The following is a 15,996-nucleotide window of genomic DNA, read 5'->3' on the forward strand; positions in this document are numbered from 1 at the left end:
TTTTTTATCCAGATAAGATAAAGATGATTCCATTTCTTTATTTGCAAATAAAGAAATGGATGATTATCTAGATAATTTTATCTAGATACCAGCAAACACTGTAAGAACTTTGAATAAATATGAGAAAATCCGCGCATATATTTATTAGAAATTTTCATATATACAGATACTGACATATTCTGAAAATCCTCATCCAATTATTTCTGAGGGTATCTGAGAAATTTTACATATTTTTTAAGAATTTTCTATAAATCTAAAATATGACAAATTTTTTTATGCAGGATGTACTTTTTTATCACATAAAAACCATCCTTACATAAAAATTATACCTAAACAATTAAACCATTTAACGAGAAAATCTTTATTTTTATAATCGACATCGTTTGGCTAGTGTCGTGTTCTAAATTGATATAATCTTGGATATTTACATACATAAGCATCTCATTTTTATTAAATTAAATTATTAAATTTATTGCGAAAAATATTACCTCAGCCAGGATCCGAACCTGGAACTTCCCTCATTCCGTGTAGGGCGTCGTACATTTAGAAACGACCCAAACCCATGTTCAAAAAAGGCGTGACGATTAATCCGACCAAAACCAATGGTCGAACTGTCACGACACTAGCCAAACGTTGTCAATTATAAAAATAGATATTTTTCTCGTTAATCAATTATTGGCGAAACAAAAACATAGACTAAACCATTTAAATTAAAAAATTTTTAATAATTTTTCTAGAAAAAATGGATGCGATTTAGTAAAAAGTTTGCTTAATTTTGAACAAATTTCGGGTGTTTATGCAAGTAAAATATACCATAAAATATGTATAAATTTGATATTAATGACGTATCATCGATATTTTAGCGTTATTAATATTATTGTATAAAAATTTAAAACAATCAATTTTACCACGTATTTAAAATATGCAATATATTTAAACAATAATTAATTAAAACTAAATAAAACATTTGTATTGGCAAATACAAAATATTCTCTATTAATTTTTGTATTAATTATAGCACTTCAAACATAGATTGTAACTGGCGATTTATATTTTTTTGACAAAAATACATAATATACATAAATTAATAATAATTTACAATTGGAATAATTGACAAGCAGCAGAGTACGCAGAAATTAAAATTAATAATTACATTTAAAAGAAAATTTCAGCGAGAAATAATTTTTCTGTCTCGAAGTACTTAAAGTATAGCATATATACGCGCGTAACAAAGAAAAAACTTAGAATTCTGTAAATTGTTTTTTGTTCCGCTCAAGGACTGGAAACCCTGACATCGGTGTCACATTAGGACAAGTGCAGAGAACTGTAACGAAAGAATTTGGCCTTTTTTTATTTTTTTTCTCGACGGAATTCTGTCTAGAAGATCAGATTTCTTGGGATATAATACAATATAATTCGTAATAAAATGAAATTTAATTTTCTACAAATAATATGCTTTTTTAATATTGAATTTTCTCGTCTTTATCTCGTCAAGAATTTATTTCTTCATTCAAGAATTCAAGAAATAGTCATTCAAATTACTGTTTGCACAAAAAACTTTGAAAAAATTACAGATGTTTTACAAGTGTTTATTAAAAAATTAATTATGTATGTGGTGTATGTATTAATATATTTTATGATCTCTAAACAAGATTTCAGTTGGTTGATAATTATTACTTTTACAGTTTTTGCCTCTTGATTTTTAAGCCAAAATAATTAGTTACTATGATGAAATCAATAAGATAAAATGCACACAGTCAAAAAGCGAGCTCGTATCGTCATACTTGGCTGTGTTCAAAAAGCACTCATTAGGATTTCACTAAATAACATGCATCGATTACAGAACGGAATAAAACCTGAAACTTGACTGAACTCGCGTTTCATTATACATGCTTATGCTTATACCTTTTCACTCACACCTCATGTTATGAGTCATTCGAAAGTACGTCATTGTTTGCGTATCCGACGTTGTATGTCATCAACATGTGAGATACGTGCGACAGATAACGATTTCTGAAGGTAGAAAGAAAGAAAGAAATCGATTCTAATTTCTCCGCCAAAGTATATGTTGACGAGACTTCAGCACAGCGTCTTATACGTACTAAAGACGATGGTACAATTTTATTGCCCAAGTAGAAAAGCTTGCCTAATCTAAAACGCAGTATTATTCTAGCATCAATGCCGATACCATCTGAAACGCTCGTTTTAAATCGCTGGAACTTTTTTATCTTTTACGCGGTTGTGATTTTATAGTGCACAGGCTATCTATTTTAGTCCTTATCATTTTTCACCTAGGATCGATATTTTGGGTCTTGCAATTAGACTCGAAAGTGGGGGGAAAGGTGTTGTTGTTTGTTTGTTTGTTTGTTTGTTTGTTTGTTTGTTTGTTTGTTTGTTTTTTTGTTTGTTTTTTTTTTTTTTTTTTTTTTTTAAACGCGCCATAAACTCTACCCCCGTGGTAATGTTGAAAAGATGTTTTTTATTATACCAAGTAAATTCAAAAAATAAAAAAAAATAATAAAATTTTACTCCCCATTTTCGAGTCTAAGACCCAAAATATCGATCCTAGGTAAAAAATGATAAGGACTAAAATTGTAGAGTATTAAATGTTCTACAAGTTTGGTTATTACCACTTCCACTCTAAAGTTGAAAATAAGCGAGATATTTACAAAATCACCCTTTTAATCAAAATGGCGGTTAACGCTTCAGGGTTAGAATCCCGAAAATCCGGTTTTAGACTACCCATGATCCTCCGAAACAGTAAAAAAAAAATTACTTCCCGGAATTAATTCCATTTAAATGTCTCTATTGACTGGGCTATAATAGTCAGAATCCAAGATATCGCGCATAAAACGTGACCTTAAATAGGCGCGTGACAAAAAGTCATTATATTGTGCACAATACGCGGAGGGCGGCCGGGTGTTACGCTCGAAAGGTAACTCGCAAGGTGACTGAACTCGTCCTGCCTGTTTTGTTTCGGCACGGTTCGCCGCTTTGTGTTTAGTAATACACCGACGAGCGTTTTTTCTTAATCATGCTCTTTTTACATGAAATGACTAATATTAGAAACTCGCGGTTTCGCATTAAACGCGATTAATCGCGTCCAGCGGCGTGGCAGCCTGACCTATGAAAGTTAATCATATTTACACTGCTGCATTCTTCCACGGTCGCATGCAGTATATGTAGCATATATCCTATCAATCAATCAAAAACTTCAACATTTAAAAGTCTGACAAAATAATATCGTGTGTTATGCGAATGATATTAAAAGAAGCACGCACGTATAAATATATAATTATTCTTTTAAGTTGTCTTTCTTTTGCTTAGAAGCAGATAATTAATATCTTGCTCTTTCATGATATTAAATTTATTTAATCTGAGACTAATTCACCTGATTTTTACATTTTAACAGCCAGAAAATAAAGCTCAGTTATAGTAGTTTTCGTTACTTATCGCGAATCTATAACATTTCAACATATCTATTTTATTTCCCTTATTTTTTAGAAAATATTGACTAAATGCATACAGCTCAGAATATGTCATTTTATCTTTCCCTAGCGAATTACTTAAAAAGTCCGAACTTGACAGGTAAAAATGTTTCAGTCAGAAGTTGAATGATTCTGGAGAAGAACAAATACTAAAATCAATTTTCTAAAAAATCGATTTTTAAGGTCATATGACGATGAAGGTTATCGTCATTTTTTAATGTGGAATTAATGATTTTTTTACATAATATAAATCTTTTAGTTATTCAATATATGTATAAAAGTATTAAAATAGTGTTGTCAAAGAATCAATAATTCACGAGATATTTTATAATTTAAATCAAAATATGCCAAAATAAAATGTCTTTTATTTGACCTTTAAAAATAATTTTTTCGAAAATTTATTGTACCATATTTGCTCTTTTCCAGATCATACAACTTTTTTGAAATACTCTTATAGATATAAGACATTTGTCTACCAAGCTCAATTTTTGAGTAATCCGCCTTCGAAGTAGATAAAAATGAGACACCCTGTATACATAATAATCTATATATATAAGTACCGTCCGTCTGTCTGTCTGTCTGTCTGTCTGTCTGTATGTACGCGAACTACTCATTCGTTAGTGGACCGAATTTTTACCAAAAGTATATGAAACAGGGGTAGAATTTCCCGGGGATGAAAATGTCGTGGCCATTTTTTTGCTACCGATTTTCTGGAAACCGATTTTTCTAATTCTTCTAATTTTTCGGGAAATAATTGACTAAATTTAAAAGAATTATATATGAAACAGGGGTAGAATTTCCCGGGGAGTGCCATAAAGTGTATAGTTTTTTGTTAACAACCTTTTAGAAACTAATTTTTTTAATTTTTTTAGAGAAAGAGAGAGCAAGAGAGAGAGAGAGAGAGGGACCGAATTTTTACTACGAGTACATGAAATAGGGGTAGAATTTCCCGGGGAGTGCCATAAAGTGTATAGTTTTTTGTAATTTCTTTAATTTTTTTAGAGAAAGAGAGAGCAAGAGAGAGAGAGAGAGAGAGAGAGAGAGAGAGAGAAAGAGAATCAAATTTATTAATTTAAAATCAAATGGGATGAATATAATTTATTTAACACAAAATTGTAATAATTTATGTTTTAACATGTAATAATTTATAATAAACATGTAATAATTTATAATAAACATGTAATAATTTATGTTTTATTATGTTAACATGTAATAATATGTAATAATTTATGTAAATTAATGTAACATGTAATAATTTATGTTTTATTATGTTATTTAACATTAATAATAAATAAATAACATATAACATAATAAAACATAAATTATTACATGTTAATAATAATTGTATTTTCGCGGCGACGTTCGCGTTCACGGCCACGCCCGCGTCCACGGCCACGCCCGCTTCCACGTCCTCGGCCTCTTCCTCCTCTGGCCCATCGTCGAGGTTTATTTATTGCTGTAAAAAATATAATTTTTATTTTTATTTAGTATTATTTATTATTATTCTATATTATTTTATTATTTTATTTATTTAGTATTATTTAATATTCTATATTATTTATTATTCTATATACTTACGATGCAATATCTCATCCTCCAGTGACACTGGAGGAATCTCAGTAGCCACCACTGCAGGCTGTGGATTGTCAGCAGCCACCACTGCAGGTTGTAAATTGTCAGCAGCCACCACAGCCTGCAGTGGTGGTTGCTTGGCCAAAGCAGGCATTCTCTTTCTCTCTATCTCTCTTAACTTCATTCTCTCTCTCTCTCTCTCTCTCTCTCTCTCTCTCTCTCTCTCTCTCTCTCTCTCTCTCTCTCTCTCTTTCTCTCTCTCTCTCACACACACACACACACACACTTTCTCTTTTTCTCTCTTTTAATATCATTCTCTATCTTTCATTCTGTCATTTTTCTCTCTCTCTTTCTCTTTCTATAAAATTCAAATTTACTTACATTATGCTCCTGTGAAGTGCATGCATTTTCGCTGTTTCTTTCGATCTCTGTAGGCATTTTAAACTATATCGTATATAATATTATATACTATATTATTATATAGAAGAAATATGCAGGACAGCTTAAAAAACAATTGGAGATGTGGTACGCGTATAATATGAATATTGTGGATAAAAAGTTACCATGGTGATGGAATAAATGTATTTAAATATTTATTAAATGTAATAAATGTGTTTAAATATTTGTAATAGATATTTTTACATTAATAATTACATTTTTATTACATTTTTCTTTTAATATATATAGATAAAAAATACATTATATAAAAAAGCTGCTGTGCGCTTTTAAAAAACGGCTGCTGTGCGACGATACAGAGCAGCTGTGCGCCTGTATAAAATAGGGTGCTGTGGGCCGACACAGAGCTGCTGTGCGCCTGTACAAAAAAGGCTGCTGTGCGCTTTTAAAAAACGGCTACTGTGCGCCGAGACAGAGCTGCTGTGCGCCTGTACAAAACGGATGTTATCCGCCGAGCCGACACAGAGCTGCTGTGCGCCTGTACAAAAAAGGCTGCTGTGCGCTTTTAAAAAACGGCTACTGTGCGCCGAGACAGAGCAGCTGTGCGCCTGTAAAAACCGGCTGTTATCCGCAGATACAGAGCTGCTGTGCGCCTGTATAAAAAAGGTTGCTGTGCGCCTGTAAAAAAACGACTACTATCCGCCGATACAGAGCTGCTGTGCGCCTATATAAAGAATCAATAAAACAGAAAAAGCAAGAGAAAGAAAGATCTATTAAGAAAATCGATATATTATTGCAAATAAGTAGTTTGCGCTCAGAATATATTTGAAAACTAATATAGATTTGAAAAATAATTGTATTTATTTACGTATATTGTTATTTATTTACGTATTGTTATATAACATTTCGTATAAATACCTACGGTACGACGTAAATAATTATGCCTCAAAAAAGAAAATACGGAAATTTGACTAAAGTGAGTCGCGAAAATAAACGCTTACGACAAATGCGCAAAAATGAAAGTTCGGAGGAAAGGTCTCAACGACTCGAAGCTAATGCTCAAGAAATTCTCAGCATAGGGCGAATGAAAATAATGACGCAAAGACTAAACGACTCGAAGCTGATGCTCAGAGACATACTCAGCAAAGGGTCAATAAAATAATGACGCAAAGACTAAACGACTCGAAGCTGATGCTCAGAGACATACTCAGCAAAGGGTCAATGAAAATAATGACGCAAGGACTCAACGACTCGAAGCTGATGCTCAGAGACATGCTCAGCAGAGGGTCAATGAAAATAATGACGCAAAGACTCAACGACTCGAAGCTGATGCTCAGAGACATGCTCAGCAAAGGGTCAATGAAAATAATGACGCAAGGACTCAACGACTCGAAGCTGATGCTCAGAGACATGCTCAGCAAAGGGTCAATGAAAATGATGACGCAAGGACTCAACGACTCGAAGCTGATGCTCAGAGACATGCTCAGCAGAGGGTCAATGAAAATGATGACGCAATGAATAAACGACTCAAAGCTGATGCCCAGAGACATGCTCAGGGAAGGCACCAAGCTAGACAATTAAATCATCACATTGCGCTAATTTCAAAAGAACATGAAATAAATGTGCCAGTTCATACACTTGGCCAAATGAATGTAGAATGTCAATTTTGCAAATCGTTAAACTTTGCATGTGAAAAATCTAAAGATGGAAAATTTACATATTGTTGCCAAAAGGGAAAGCTTAAATTAAAACCAATAAATTGTCCTAATTTTCTAAAAAAATTATATATGGGAAATGATTCTGTATCAAAAAATTTTCTTGATAATATTCGTTCATATAATAGCGCTTTAGCTATGGCTTCCATGGGTGCCCCGGGCAATAGAAATCCATTGGATGTTGTGAACAATGCTCCTTATTGCTTGAAGATTCATGGGCAATATCATCATTTGACCACAACGGCAATGCGCCCAGCGGATGGGCAAGCTCCGCGTTTTGCGCAGCTTTATTTTTTAGATACAGAAGAAGCTATTAATCATAGAATGAATAATAAAGCTAATCAAAGTGTGATCCAGTCTTAATGAAAGATTTGTCCTGCTTTATGATCCAAAGCAATGAATTTGCAAAAACTTTTAAGATGATGCGTCAAGTTGAACAAGATCTTAATCCGAGAGGCAATAAAGCCATAAATTTAATGTTGTCCTTTCGAAATGATCCTCAACACGATCAAAGAAGATACAATGCTCCACGAGCTAATGAAATAGCTGTGGTTTTTCAAAATGTTGATGGTGAGCCTCCATTTGAGAGAGATATTCGAATTTATAACAAAAATTCGAACGATGTTCAACAAATATCAATTCTAGACAAAAGATGTGATCCAATGTGTTATCCGTTGTTATATCCATATGGTAACGATGGATGGCATTCACAACTTAAATCATATAATCTTAAATATCCAGGATTTAAAGTAACTCAAATGGATTATTATGCTCACCTGTTGGCACCAAGAGTTGAATTTAGTCAATTTAAAAAGGCAGGAAAATTAAGATGTCAGTTTATACTTGATGCTTATATGAAAACTGAAGCAAATAGGCTTAATTATATTAAATTAAATCAACCTCAATTAAGAGCAGAACTTTATTCGGGATTAATGGATCACCTAGATAATCGAGCACAAAATGAAGGAATTAAAGCTGGTATACCTGTAATATTACCATCTTCATTTATGGGCAGTCCAAGAAATATGCAAGAAAGATATCAAGATGCCATGTCTCTGGTTAGAAAGTTTGGTAAACCTGATATTTTTCTTACGATGACTTGCAATCCTCAATGCCCCGAAATTAAAGATAATCTTGATGGATGTTTAATTGAATTTCGACCTGATTTGGTCGCTAAAACATTTAATTTGGATGTCAAAGAAGTTTTAAAAGATTTAACCCAAAATAATATTTACGTCACAGAATATAATGTAGATGAAGAAAGAAGACGTGGTGACTATTTATTATCAACATTAAATGTTGAACAAAGATACGTGTACGATATAGTTATGCGAGCGATTGACAATGAGAATGAACCTCAGCGGTTATTTTATATTGACGGGTTTGCAGGAAGTGGAAAAACCTATCTATTTAACACATTTCTGAGTGTTATTCGAGGAAAAAACGAAATGGTTATTCCATGTGCTTCAACTGGCATTGCAGCCACACTTCTAAAAGGAGGAAAAACTTATCATTCCCTGTTCAAACTTTCAATACCAATTGATGATGGAGCTAAATCTAATATAAGAGGAAACTCTCAAGCTGCACGAGAACTGATCTCTGCTAAACTCATTATATGGGATGAGGTGAGCATGACGGTTGGGCATGCCTTAACAGCAGTTGATAAACTCTTCAAGGATCTAATGAAGAATCCTAGACCATTTGGAGAAAAGTTATTTTATTTGCAGGAGATTCAGACAAAATCTCCCAGTAGTACCTCATGCACATAAAGCAGCCATAATTGAGTCAACTGTCAAATACAATCCTATTTGGAGAAATGTAACTCAGGTTAAATTACAGCAAAATATGAGAACTGCGGATGAAAAGGAATTTGCAAATTGGCTAATGCAATTAGGAGATGGTAAATTGTCAAGTACAGATGGATTACATCTTGATACAATTGAAATCCCCCAGGATTTTATATCAAAGAATCTATTATTACTGAGATTTTTGGTGATAGAATCACCATGGAACAGATTAGAGAAAATCCAGATCGAGCGATTCTTTGTCCTAAAATGAAGATACTTTCAAAATTAATGACGAAATCCTTCGTTTAATGGAAGGAGAAGAAAAGGAATATCTATCAATTGACTCTATTGTAAGTGATGATCCACAAGAGCAATTGAATTATCCGACTGAGTTTTTAAATTCTATGACACCTTCTGGAATGCAGTTCATCGACTTAAATAAAAGTCAGTGTTACAATTATCTTATTAAGAAATTTAAATACTAAGAAAGGACTTTGCAATGGCACAAGATTTATTGTTACAGATTTGAAACATAATCTTATTTATGCGGAGGTTCTAACTGGTCCTGCTCGAGGCCAGATGTGCTTCATCCCAAAAATCGATTTCATTACAAATGACTCGGAAGTTCCATTCAAGCTTAAACGGAGACAGTTTCCTATTCGAGTATCATTTGCTATGACAATAAATAAATCTCAAGGACCAAACTTTATAAAAAGTTGGGATTTATCTGCCACATCCTGTATTTGCTCATGGTCAACTCTATGTGGCATTTTCTAGAGCAACCAAAAAGGAAAATGTCAAAATTAAGATTGATGAAACAAGCAATCAGGACATCTCATGAAGAAATCCAGAATCTTATACAAAAAATATCGTATACAAAGAAGTTTTATAATTAAACAAATAAAAAATTGTATCAGAGCTAATAATATAGTGAGTCAGGCGGGGGGATTAGCTTTGAGGCCCGCGCAAAGCGCGGGCCGAAAAGCTGATTGGCGGGGGAATAGCTTTGAGGCCCGCGCGAAGCGCGGGCCGAAAAGCTAGTCTTAAATACTAATAAACTGCAGGACAATCATTAATATACACTATTATAATTAATAATAGCGACTTTTAATTGGGGTATAACAAAACACCTAAATGATCGTTTCCGCAAAAACGACTAACCATAAGTATGTTATTCCCGGATAAAGATTGGAATAACGCAAATATTTATTTTAAAGCTATAATATTTATAAATTATAAATTTAAAATTTTATGTTTTTTTGCTTATTTATATTTTGATCTTGATGTAATCTTATCTTGATTTTATTTCTGATAAAAAATGTTTTGATTCATAGGAGGAGAACATTAGGCCAGTGAAATTAGCGATCGATCGACCGTCGGAGAAGTTCTTGGGTTTTCTACACAAATACTATGGACTCTCGAAGATTATTCCGCAGAACAATAAATTCGTCGTTTTTGAAGGATTCTTTGATGACGGTACGTAATTACTACTTTTGCATACATTTTTATTAAATTACGTGTGACAATTGGAAAAATTTAATAACTTATTAATATAATATAATAATCCATATATTAATTCTATTATATTCCTGATATATCTATAATTTTTTTTTATCGTTACAAATACATGTGATAAAGAACTTAGCAAACAAATAATAAACCAAACGATTGTAATAATTTCTGTGATTGTAATAGTTTTCTATGCTTACATTGACTTATAAGTACAGTGATTATTCTGCCTTTATGGTTGTGAATAATCAAGGACATGGAGCGTGTGAGCAAAGGAAGGAAGGGGTAGTGCAAAAACTAGGAGAATCCCTCGTTAATCCTGTAATAATAGAATATGGCTGAAATAGGCCGCACTATTTCTCTTTCGCCTGAGAATTATTATAAGAAACAGTAAAATGTATTATGCCAAAGTGAAATCCGCTTTTAAAAAAGGCGTGTTACCTGAGTGAATTTCGTTTGTATCGTCAAATTGAAGCCTCTTTTCCGCGATCCCGATTGGCTATCTCGATTGATTGCCGCGCCGCGAGCTTGCTCCATCCCGTGAGGGACTGTCATCGCGGAGTAGTGTGGCGAGTTTCGTGCGTGTAGTGCGTCGTGTGTGTCGTGATGTGACAGCTCGCGTCGTGTAGCGAGGTTAATCGTCCCGCGTCGTGTCGCGAGGTTAATATTATTATTAATGTGATCTCTCATCATTATTATAAATATGAAATCGCTTAATTCTGAATTTCGGTCGCGTCACGCAAGGATCGAAGAGCCACGCGAAATATCAGCGGATCGGAGATAGGTAATTATAGTGACTCTTCCTCTTCTAAAAAGGACATGTCGTAGGTATTGTTGTCACTTTTCCGCGATGCCGATTGATTCTCTTGCTGCGCTTACTTCATTTGCAGCTGTCATTGCATATTTTGACAGTTGTGTGTATCAAGGCGAGTTAATAGTGTAATAGTAATAGCATAACGTTAAAGCTAAATAGCGCGCGCGAAGCACGCGCGTCTGTAGTGTCTAGTCCACTTTTAAAAAAGGCGTGTTAACTCTGTGAATTTCGTTTGTATCGAAAAATTGAAGCCTCTTTTCCGCGATGCTGATTGGTTATCTCGATGCGTTGTGTGCGAGTTATTACTTCGTATCGAATGTCGTCTATATCGTTTTAGGGTTTTAGCCTTGTCACGTGTCAATGTGTATCGTGGCCGCAGGGGGAAGTGATTCGCGCAGTACCTTGGGCCTAACGCACTTACGGCATTAACGAGTTCACTACATCGCGGACATAAACACACAGTTACACATACACTCATACATATATACACAGTGTCATATAGCCTTAAGGTGATGCTGACGGCACTTTAATTTTCCTCATTCGAGGGATCTAACAAAAAAAATGTGTATCGTGAGGGATGAGTGATTTGTAACGGAAAACTCCGTGGTCCGTGGTCTGTGAGCAAGGCGGCGCGAATAATCTGCAGGTATGTGTTTTTATTTTTATCCTTGTATTACGATTACTTGTACAGGTTACGATTACAGGTACAACTTAACCTTGAAGTAAAAAAAGGAGGAAGAGGAGAGTATATAGAGGAGGTCGCGCTCGATTGAAACTCAAGGTTGAAATATTGATGGGACTGTTGAAGAGTGAAGAGTGTCAGGAAGAAATAAGTAAACGTCACAAGGAGGGAGCACAAGTGGGGATGTTCACGAGACTAATATAACGCGAAGATTGCGTAAAGTTGTCAGATTCGTTGGGTAATTCGATTGTTCTTGGAAGCATTTGGCTCGGAAATCTTTGACGTGTATAAACAGCCGTTACAGGCGATTACATCATCTCTACATTCGTCCAAGGTACCGGTCTGCAGGCGGGGTCAAGCAGTATTTAGAACGGAAACAACATTCCGGGCCGCATTCCACTGAATCGTTTACAGCGGAGTATATGGAGGTTGGAAAGAGACTGAGAGCAGAGGGGGGTAGACTATCGGGGGCACATAACTATGCGAGAGTGCGAGGGGCGCGCGGCGCGTCGCGCAGGCGCGTCCGAGGGTTCTGTTGGCGCGGTTGGTTGGAGGAGATTGATTATCGTCCGTCGCGGACAGGCAAGATGGAGAGAGTTTTTGTGGAAAAGCGAGGATAGGCGCAGCAAAATGAGTGTAGTAAGTGATAGCCTGCGTGCTTGCTACGGCACTGACAGGGATGGCAACGACCGAAGGAGATTAGGGAAGCCGAGAAAATTGACGCCCTGGCAGTGAAGTGTAGGCTAAAAGTATACAGAAAGGTGAAATAAAAGTGTTTAGGAGATGCGAAGGAGAAAAACCGAGGAGGCGGGACGGAGGACTGTAAGTAGAGGAGAAACAAGAGAGACAAGGAGGAGGCGGAGACGGACGGAGATAGAGGGAGAAGAGAGGTGCAATAAATAACATACATACGGCTTGTTTATAACAGGGGATAGGAAAAGGAGACGATGGCAGGGATGGGGCAAAGGTCGGAGGAGACAGAGTGGGTGGAGGAGAGCAGGAAAGAAGTTGGGAAGATAGGCCAGGAAATCAGGGAAGAAATAAGACGGGAAGGAAAAGGCATTAGGAAGAAATAAAGGGAGATTAGAGTGAGGTTGGAGAGGCTGGAGGAGGGGGCGCTGGCGGTTCGAGGAAAGCGAGGAGCAGGATGAGGAGGAGGAAAGAGAGACAGATGAGAGCAACGGGTGGAGAGGGAAGAAAAAAGGAACCAGCAAGGATGAAGAGGAGTAACAGGGAGTGGCAAGAAAGAAGTAGAGAGTGGGTGGGGAAGAGACTGGTGGGAGGAGGTGGCCCAGCGAGGAAGATAGGAGAAAGGAGGGGAGTAACAGGACGCGGCAAGAGGACATACACAGGGGAAGGAAAAAGGGGGGGAGAAGGAAGGATTGAGAATCAAAGGAAACAGAAGGGAGAGCGAGGCAGGGAGAAAGAAGACAGAGGGCCTACAGAGAAGAAAGGGCGGCCAAGGAGGGCAAGGGAGGACCGGAGGAGGAAGAGTATGGTGAGGAGGAGGGAACAGAAGAGAGGAATAGAGCGCGGAGGGCGGGCCAGAAGACAGGGAGGAGGAAGTGAGGAGAAAAAAGGGAAAGGAAAGAAAGAGAGGAAAAAGAGAAAGGAAGGATAGGGAGAGGATGCTTGGTCAGGGGGAAGGCTGGAGATTGGAGAAGCGGAGAAGCGAGGATCTGGAGAAGAGGAAAGTGTAGGGAGAAAGGAGAAGGGCCGAGGGAGGAGATGGAGAGAGGAGGAAGGAAGAAAGGAGAGAGTAAAGAGGCTGGAGGAAGAGAGAGAGAGCAAAAGGAGAGAAGAAAGAAGAATGTAGTATGGAGAGGGTTGGATGGAAGGGAGCGCGGAAGAAAGGAGGGGCATGATGGTACTGATAGCAGAGAAGGTACTGGGGAAAGAGCCAAAGATTAGAAGGGTCTGGGAAAGGAAAAAGGAAGGAGGGAGAGAGGTTTTGATAGTGGAGATGGAGAATGAGAGGGAGAGGGCAGAGTTGCTGGGAAGATTTGGAGAGGTTAGGCAGAGGTGGGGGATTGGTGTAGACGAGGACCTGTCGATGGAAGAGAGGAGGACAAGGTGGAGGATGTTGGAGAAGGCGAAGGAAGAGAGGGACAAGGGAAGAAGAGCGAGGGTGGAAAACAGGAGACGGTGGGTGGATTTAAGGGAGATAGAATGGAAGGAGGAGGAGGGAAAATGAGAGGAGGTATAAAGGGGAGGGGTAACGTTGAGGGCTAGGAACGGGAGGAGGAGGATAGGGTGTTAGAGGATAGAAGGAAAGCAAGAAAGAGGCGAAGGGTAAAGATAGCGGAGGACAGATAGGTGGAGGCGAGGATAAGAGAGAGAGAGAGGGAGGGAAAATTAGAATAGGAGAGAGAGTGGAGGAGAGGAGGAGAGCAGGAGTGAGAGGAGGTAGGAGGTGGAGGAGAGCACGAGAGAGACGGAGGAGAAACTCCACAGGAGCGGGGAAGAGGACCAACAGACCACAGGGCAGGAGACAGACAGGAAGGAAGAGATGAGACAGGAAGAGGTGGAGGGAGACGAACGAAGTCGGGAAGGAAGAGGAGAGGGATAAGGGAAGGGAAAAAGAGTTATTGTGAGGTCGCAAAAAGCCAGGAAAAGAATAAAGGGGAACGTTTGTAAGAGGTTTGGGTACGTTCCTCGTTTAAAAACGCCTTGTAAACCCTGAGGGGAAATACAATAAACACATACATGAAACAGGGATAGAATTTTCCGGGAGTGCTATAAGGTGTATAATTTTTCGTTACCGATCTTTTTGGAAACCGGTTACAAAATTTTTTCAATTTTTCGGAAATTGATTGACCGAATCGCAAAGAATTGTATATGAAGTAGGGGTAGAATTTCCCGGAAATTGCATTAAGTGTATAATTTTTCAAATACAATTAAGCATTGTTATTAACTGTAACTGGCAAAGATTATAATCGTAGCAGCGATTATACTCGTCGTGACGAATCGTCACCCCATTTTTCGACCAACAATTTTTGGTCATTTTTAAATTGGTGTAATTTTAGATGCTTATAATATAAGCGTCTTGATTAAATAATAAAATTTTTTGCGAAAAATATTACCTCAGCCAGGGTTCGAACCTGGAACCTCCCTCATTCCGTGCGGGCGTCGTACCAATTCGAATATTGCCACATGCCTCGGTGGTCGAATTGGTACGACGCCCGCACGGAATGAGGGAAGTTCCAGGTTCAAACCCTGGCTGAGGTAATATTTTTCGCAAAAAAATTTTATTATTTAATCAAGACGCTTATATTATAAGCAACTAAAATTACATTAATTTAAAAATGACCAAGAATCGTTGGTCGAAAAATGGGGTGACGATTTGTCACGACGAGTATAATCGCTGCTACGATTATAATCATTGCCAGTTACAGTCAATAACAATGCTTAATTGTATTTATTATTCTCACTGGCGAAGCAAATGTTACTTATTCGGTATAATTTTTTGTTACCAATTTTTTTGGAAACCGGTTTCAAAATTTTTCCAATTTTTTTTGGAAATAATTGACCGAATCTCAAGGAATTGTATATGCTGATATTTTTGAAACCGCGAGTTTAATTTTTTATTAATGTACTGATTTTTTTATAACGTACGTTTCCAATTTTTGTTTAAAAAAATATACGTGATTTTTTTAAAAATGTATATTAGAAGACGGTCAGGATGATCTATTGCTAAGAGCAACACTAAATTATAAAATAAAAAAAGCTGCAAAGGCAAAAAAAAATAAATCTTTTTTTTTATAATTTTCGGGAATTAAATTGTTCATAGGGCGATTCGTTTTAAATGAAATATGTTGTATGTAGGATTTGTTACCGATTTTCTGGAAACCGGTTTTTCTAATTTTTCGGGAAATAATTGACCGAATTTCAAAGAGTTTATGAAACAGGGGTAGAATTTTCCGGGGAGTGCTATAAAGTTTATAATTTTTTGTAGCCGATCTTTTTGGAAGCCGGTATCAGAAATTTTTCAAATTTTTCGGGAATTAATCAGTCACTTTAATTCGTGATTGTC

General features: G+C 36.6%; 1 protein-coding gene across 1 annotated transcript in view; it reads left to right on the top strand.

Annotated features, from left to right (window-relative positions):
• The window catches only part of LOC143894315 (alpha-tubulin N-acetyltransferase), a 39,847-nt gene extending 29,385 nt beyond the window's left edge, over positions 1 to 10,462 (top strand). Inside the window, exon 4 of the mRNA XM_077400483.1 lies at positions 10,293 to 10,462. Within this exon, the coding sequence (XP_077256609.1) occupies positions 10,293 to 10,442 (150 nt within the window). The 3' untranslated portion in view covers positions 10,443 to 10,462. The remainder of the gene's footprint in view (positions 1 to 10,292) is intronic.
• The last annotated feature ends 5,534 nt before the right edge of the window (positions 10,463 to 15,996 follow it).

This window comes from Temnothorax americanus, unplaced genomic scaffold (assembly GCF_048541705.1).
Source record: "Temnothorax americanus isolate GAGA-0224 unplaced genomic scaffold, ASM4854170v1 Scaffold136, whole genome shotgun sequence".
Lineage (NCBI taxonomy): Eukaryota > Metazoa > Arthropoda > Insecta > Hymenoptera > Formicidae > Temnothorax > Temnothorax americanus.